Raw genomic sequence first — 7,805 nt, forward strand, 5'->3', positions numbered from 1 at the left:
ATATATATATATGATCAAACATTTTCTCATTTGTCGCTCAGCAATGTCATCAATTGGCTATTCTTTCAGCCTTTATCATTTTCAATAACTTTTAGATTTTTAAATTCAAACAGAAGCGTCACATCATTGAAATATACCAAATTATTATGCTTTATAAATTAATGAAATATAATATACAGGATTATATGTAATAAGGCTACGTAGCTAGATTATTAATAAAAAAATTGCTTAGAAAGTTCACAGTAAGTCATGATTTATCAACTGTATCGTCATAGTTAGCTCATAAGGCTGCTACATCGTGTAGATATACCCTTCATAATAGCTCCTATACAAAAATCTACATCTCTACTCTATTATCATCAGTCATTCAAATTGTCCGTCCTAAAAAAATTAGATGGATGCTATAGTTCAAAAACTGCATATGGAATGCATCACTTCCAATTTATTGGTGTTATTGTGCAGATAATACATAAAAAATTGATTGTATATGGTCGGTCGGACTGATCTTTTCGATTAACAAAATTTTCCTGAATTGGAACAATATACTTAAATGTAGTAAATAGAAATATGTAGAATCATAGCACAAATAATGACGTACATACATATCAGCATATCTTCTCTAGAGAGCTTTCCTCTCTCCTTATCTCTGTCAACAAAAAAATTCAGGCTTAGAGAATCATAATGTGAAATCAGTCATTTGTATATTGTCGTTACTCAGAGTAAGTTGTAACTTTATTTTTCTACAAGTGCGAATCACTAAGGTAAGAAAATACTTTTATTTGTGCGTCTAACACAAATTGTTCTTCGTTTATATTCAAACATAAATTTTCTTAGTAAATCTGTACAGGGTGTATTTAAATGAAGGAAACCAAATACTACCTTGATAGTCTTGTGTCTAAAATATAGTAACTATATGGTACCTTCATAATCTTTTGGGGGCTAAAATATAGTAATAGCATGTTACAGGGTGTAAAGTTAAAAAATAATCATTACAAATACACAATAACGGCTTAAATAAATAAAGGTAAAAATTTACTGAATTTGTACACAGACATATCAACCAGTGCCGGATATACTGGAAGATCCCGTCATTAAGAACGTCAGAATTTCGACACACCTGAATATTTTTAAATTCATACGCAATTTCAAAGATAAAAAATTTTAATCATAAAAGGAATATTTTCCCAGGAATTATTTTTCTTTTGTCTAAAATAAACTTACTTTACAGTTGAAGAAAAAGGAAATAACTAAAACTGATTCACAAGTAACACTTATAGGAATTTTATGTTACGAATAGAATGTAATCGTTATGAATATAAAAATTGAAGAAGAAATTTTAAATATTCTAAGGGGTAGTATGGTAGTATGTATATGTTTTCGAACTGTTAATGATTCCGTTATAAAATTTAATTTGTAGTAAATAATTCTAATAAGTACATTTTTCTTACGTGAAACGAACAGTTTGAGAATTATTTTCGATTTATTCAACTGTGTGATAAGGTCATTTTAGACACGAAAATGATCTGTTATTCAAATAAAATCGATGAGACCATTTTTTCCTTGAGACACCGTTACGAATCAAATAAACTTATAGAATTTTTAAAATAATAATCAATAACATCGAAATTTTATAGTTCTTTAGACACTTGTCTTCCAATACCTCCGCTACTGGTTCATAAAATTGTATGGAAATGAATTTAGTTATGTTGCCACCCTATGTTTCTTTCATCTACGACAAACATCTTTCGAGATATTTGCTTATTTGTTATATACCTATGCCTATATTGTATATATAATTGTTAAACTTTATGACCCTGGAGCTTGTAAATGAGGTGTATGCTGCTCAATATAAGTAAAAATATTAATATTAAGTACGTATATTACTCAAAAAAGATATCAGGTTACTGAATAAAAATGTTCTTAAACAACATAGAAAAACGTATGAATTTTATTTTGAAAATTGTCTATAATTTTTGAAGTTTTGTAGTATCAAATAAAAAAATGTTTGTTTTATGTTTTTCGGCATAACAAAAATAATTTCCGGTTGTTTAATTTCTATATCTGTGTCTACTTTCCAGGTATTTGCTCTTAAATGTTTCAATGCACAATTATTTTCTATTATTAGGAACAGTTTTTTTGTAGTGTGTTTAGAAATGAAAGAGAGTAATAAAAGCTCATTATGTATGCAAATCGTAAATAAATGTAGTACTGGTGCTTATATTCAATATTTTTATATTATGTATTTTCCGTATAGATGAGGTCTACTTTTAACAAAACTTTGTGCGATCGGACTGTACTAAATTGTAGCAGGTAGCTAAAATTTAATCCCCGACAATCCGTCTTTGTCTATGCCGCTTCAATTTCTCGGTCCATTTTCCTTACAAGTAAACAATATAAAAACAGCATTTCAAAACGTGAGGCTACTTTAATCATCATAACCGGGTTAAGAGGGTTTTTAGTAATTCAAATAAAATTATTCGATATTATTATCGAAATATTTATTTAAATTTAATGAATAGACTTTTATTCCACACAAAAATATATATTTTTTAAAAATTCAAATTATGGTGAGTAAATGTAGTGTTGTATAAATGTACAATAAAGAAAATAAAAAAGTAGGTATATTAAAATTCATCCTCTGAATATTCTGATGAATTATCTTCGTCTCCTAGATCGATAACGATAGGTTCCACAGTAACGTCAATTAAATTATAGAGTTCCCACATTTTCTCCTCTTCTTTTTGTACATGATGTATACATCTTTGCCAGTTATCTGCAGTTACTCGTTCCAAGGAATTTTTTAACAAAATTTTCACGTCACTTAATTTAAACGTCGTATTATTTCGCGCTACATCTCCTTTTACCTGCACCCAAACTAATTCGATTGGGTTAAGTTCACAGTGATAAGGTGGTAACCGTAGTACCGTTATTTGGCGATTTGTTGCCATTTCATCGATAACATATTTTTTCTGATCTTTATTAAGACTGACAAGTGTCAAAAGTTCCTTTTTCACCATATTTGTTTCAAAAGAAATGTTTTTTCCGGATAACCATTGAATTATATCGGCTTTCCTCCAAGCAGTCGTAGGCGTCCGCTCGATCTGCCGTGAATGGTAACTGGCATTATCCATGACAATTACAGACCCCGGAGGAATAAGATCCAACATCTGTGTAAAATACTCTTCGAAAACATCTGCGTTCATGTCTTCGTGATAGTCACCTGTATTTTTAGATTCAAATAAAAGTAAACCTCCATCTACAAAACCACTGGCACTACCTATATGTGTCACTATTAATCTTCGCCCTTTACCTGAAGGTGCCTTGAACCCTGTTAAAAGTCCATCCAAAAATGCTTGTCGAAAACTTTTTACATTTTTATCTTGCCATACTTTTGTTACAGTATATCCCTCGTGGACCCAAGTTTCGTCTAGATAATAAATATTCCTCCCTTCGTCACGTAATTTTCTAATTGATCTTAAGTAGGATCTTCGCCAACAAATAATTTCATCTTTCGATAAGAACTGACTTCCTGACTCTCGTAAGACGGCCCATAATTCTTCTACTGATTTTTGGCAAATCGTTGTCCTCTGAAAGTTCACTTAAAATTTTGTTTAGCGTTGGTATTTCTTTTTAAAATAAAATGAGTGTACTAAACACAAGTCGAATTTTACTCTACTGCACTAGCACGTCTTCGTATATTCAGCTCTAAGACTGGATTGATCTGTCACAATACATTGGCTCCAGCCCTATGATGTATCCAGTAAAATATACTAATGTACACCCATTACCTGTTAGCATTAGTGTTACCCGATAGTTACCTGAAACGAAATATTAGCATGCCCATGGCCGGTTCTTATCTCGGGGTTTTATTACTCTCTTTCATTTCCAAACAGAGTATAGCTGCCAGATTAATTTATTTATTAACTAAATATATGCCTTTTAGTTACTTATACAAATATATATGATGAGATAGACATAGATTTAGTTGGCAATAAATTTCTTACACGGTGAGAAAACCAGCTCTTAAAAATATTTGCATTTTAATATATGGGGGCTCCGCGAAAACACAAAATTAAACAGATTTTTAAAAAATCGCTAATGTAGTTTCTTCAACTTTTACCCCTACAAATATGATCTGATAGGCCTTAGTTTTTGTACAAAGAGATCCCAAAGTACACCTTTCTCCCCTCTTCATTTAAAAAAGATGGTCAAAATCGCTCTGTAAACAAATTTTTTTATGAGGGTGATCCGGTTTTAAATGGGTCGCACTGTATATAGAAATATATGTTTATGGGACTTGATAACGTGGAAAATCCTAACTTTTTTAATAGGGTTTCGTATACATATATTTTACTTAAAAATTTTCTTATCTTTCCAGAAATGGCACCAGCTTATAAACTTACATATTTTGATATGACCGCTCTTGGAGAACCCATCAGGTTCCTTCTGAGTTATGGAGGGATTGAATTTGAAGACAACCGTATTCAAAGAGCAAATTGGCGCGCCTTTAAACCGAGTATGTATTAATAAGTAAAATAAAAGACTTCACTCATTCATTCGTTCCTATGTAAATCTAACAAATGTGTGAATATTTCAAACCTACTCTTTCTAAAATGTTTTTTTGTAGAAAGCTTGTAATACGGAAACAACATGTTCAACAAAATCACCTATTAAAACGATCTTTGGCAGAAATTACCTTAAATTTTTTTATATACATTTACTTGTATAGGTACGTAATATCCATCCATCAAACTAAAGCATTGTCGGAAACTATAAACATTTGTCACCATTCTAGAGTAGAATTCATTATATGATCGCATTTTGTCCAATTCAGATCAACGTTTTTTATGCAGGATGTTTTTCGAATGAAGTAGCAAAAATGGCAACAGTGAATGTAGAAGCAAAAATAAGAGGATTAAAGTAAAAATACATTATATGAAAGTTGCGCCCCTCAGGCGATATACCCTCTTAAAGGAGGGGATTGAAATTCACATTTTAATTTTTTTCTTTAACGTGAGCAATGCTAGAGACACGAAACTTGGTATGAGCATCCTACTAATAAAGAGACAACTTTTCAATATCTGTTCGATCATTGGCGTATTTTATAAAGGAGTGAAACAGTCAATCCCAGTGCAATAATTTATTAGAAATTTGTTATCTGAAGCAAATTATTTATTTAAAAATATTTATTGGGAAGAATGATTTATTGCGCCACTTTTTTACCTCTTGTAATTTTTCGATAAAACCGATAGTTTTCTAGTAAAAAAAATAGATGCGTCATCGTTCACTAAAGGAGTAAGTAATTGCGAAAATTTGTAAAAATATAGTCGGATGTCATAACAAATAAATTGTTATTTATCATATTAATAAATTTACACCTTCTGTCAATAAGTAATTTAATAATAAAATTAAGAATAATTTGCTATTAATTATTGAAAAATGTTTGATAACTTATGACTATGGGACATATATTAGGTAATAGTATATTACGTAATAAGTGTTGTAAAAAGCATTTTACGCACGAATGGAAAAGTTACGCACGACGCCGCGTACCGGCGAGTGCGTAATTCTATAAGTGCGTAATTGCATTACACCACGTATTACGTACTATACCTACGACCACTACTGTAAATACTTAAAAACACACTGTCTGCGATCAATGTAAGATTCCTATTACGTAGCAACCGCCGAGCAACGGTCAATACAAACAGTATTGTCACAGACAATATAGCGTATCGCCACAGACTGCTTCTTAAATGCTGGAAATTGGCAACCCGAAATGGAAGCAGGCTTTTGTTAGCCGGCTTCCATCAATGAAATTTAGCGTGGTAACTCTTCTACTTGGTAATAGGCGGCAGTTCCAGCGGTGGCTTTGTTGCCAAATAATAACTGCTAAATAAATTTAATGCTTTCAATTATGTAATTAAAGAGTTATGGAACTTATCTTCTGTTTGGAAATCACATTTACCTTAAATGCTAAATAAAATAAATCAAGATAGAATTAAAATTATGAATTTACCTAATTAATTATTTATTTTATATCACGTTGGAATGGGAAAATTCAAAAACTCTAAATTAATGTTTTTAGATTTGTGCGTCCACTTCCAATATGGTACGATATTAACACCTATGTTTAAAAAAATGCATTATAAGGTTGTGTATCCTTAGTACTGTTATCTTATTGTTGATTTCTTTAGATAGGTAAAATAATTATTGACACAAGTGTTGCATATCATGGATGCCATTGGTAGTGCTCATATTTGTAACACAAGGTGTTCAAAAAAATCAACACAATGTAAAATTGCTGGAACCTCAAGGAGTAGTTGAATACGAAATTTATTTAAAAAAACAACAAATCATCAATCAATACAGAGATAAGATAATGCGTTCGCTACTGCTGTTGCAAAATTTGACAAACTTTTTTGTTTTTCAACATACTGACTTCGGACCTTTTCCATTCAACGCAGAACGGACAATCAGAACCAGAGGAGTGGGGAGATTTTTTTAATTATTTTTTCAATTCAACGCACCGTTTCCGAATTATAAGACCTTTTTTACTGTATTATCTCACACACCTCTTCTTTTCGAAATTTATTTTCCACATACGGACTTCGGACCTTTTTCATTCAACGCAGAAGTGACACCAAGGGTGTGTTGAGATTTTTCAATTATTTTTTCGATTCAACACACCGTTTCCGAGTTATAAACACTTTTTTATCCTATGATGTCACACACCGTTGCTCCCGATTTTTTTTTGACATGCGGATTTTGACGTTTTTCACTCGTTCACCATGGGAGATTTTTTGATACTCAGAACCAAGGGGAAATTTGTTTATATTTCCAGCCATTTCCGAGTTACGAGCAAAAACCGTTTTTTTTATACTGTGTGACATCATAGATCGATAACGAAGGCTAAAAAGGCCACGCGCTCTACCCCACGCTCCCTCCCTACGTGTCCTGAAATTGCTGGGGGAGACTCCTGAAGCAGCAAAGAGAGAGAGAGGCAGAGAGAGAGAGACAGAGAGAGAGAGAGAGAAGCCCTGTATGAGGACAGAGTCTCTATCGCACACTATAACTCTATCTCTCTCGCACACAATCAAACAAAAACGACAGAAACGAACCTTCTTTTAAAAATACATGGGATTTATCATTATGAGAATAACCCATAACAAAATTACAATGGGTTATCCTGATGACGAAATATAAAACATAATTAACTGTATTATACAAATAACAATAATGTGCAAAAGTTCTTCAGGAACATTGGCAAATTTATTTTGGAGGAAGAATCCCGTCAACGGATACTAAAAAATATTATTAGAAACCTTAGGTGGCCAAAAAACAGCCCCGATCTCATTGTCAGTCCTTTAGACATATATTTTTTTAAAGGTCTGAAAAGTATTGAAAGAAAAATACAGGACGAAATGCTTGATAATTTTGAATTTGTTTTTGAAGCAATTAATAGTAAATTAAAACATATTTTCAACTGTATCATCACAATTACTTGCATGTTGATTTGTAAAAATTGTAGGTATTTTAATGTTATTTCGTTTTTAGGTATATTCTCCTTATGTTGTTGTAAAGGTTAGTTATAAATAGCGTTGTTTGTTATTTTCATAAGGATGAATTTTAATTTTTTTTAATGATTTTTTTTATTTTAAACATATATATTTTATGCCAGTAAATTTTGATGTCAAATGAAATAAAGGAAAAGTCGTACATTTGTATTTAAAGTTTCTTTCTATCTTTAATTATTAAACCTATAAGTGGATGTCAAAATACAAAAAAAAACCTGTACCTACATT

The 7,805-nt window shown here is 31.4% G+C and overlaps 1 protein-coding gene across 1 annotated transcript in view; it reads left to right on the top strand.

Moving 5' to 3' along the window:
* The first annotated feature begins 692 nt into the window (after window positions 1–692).
* The window catches only part of LOC111692575 (glutathione S-transferase-like), a 13,057-nt gene continuing 5,944 nt past the window's right edge, over window positions 693–7,805 (top strand). The window contains exons 1-2 of the mRNA XM_023456635.1: window positions 693–761; window positions 4,379–4,516. Coding sequence (XP_023312403.1) covers window positions 4,381–4,516 — 136 coding nt within the window. The 5' untranslated portion in view covers window positions 693–761; window positions 4,379–4,380. The remainder of the gene's footprint in view (window positions 762–4,378; window positions 4,517–7,805) is intronic.

The sequence above is a fragment of the Anoplophora glabripennis genome, unplaced genomic scaffold (genome assembly GCF_000390285.2).
Source record: "Anoplophora glabripennis isolate ALB-LARVAE unplaced genomic scaffold, Agla_2.0 scaffold1998, whole genome shotgun sequence".
NCBI lineage: Eukaryota > Metazoa > Arthropoda > Insecta > Coleoptera > Cerambycidae > Anoplophora > Anoplophora glabripennis.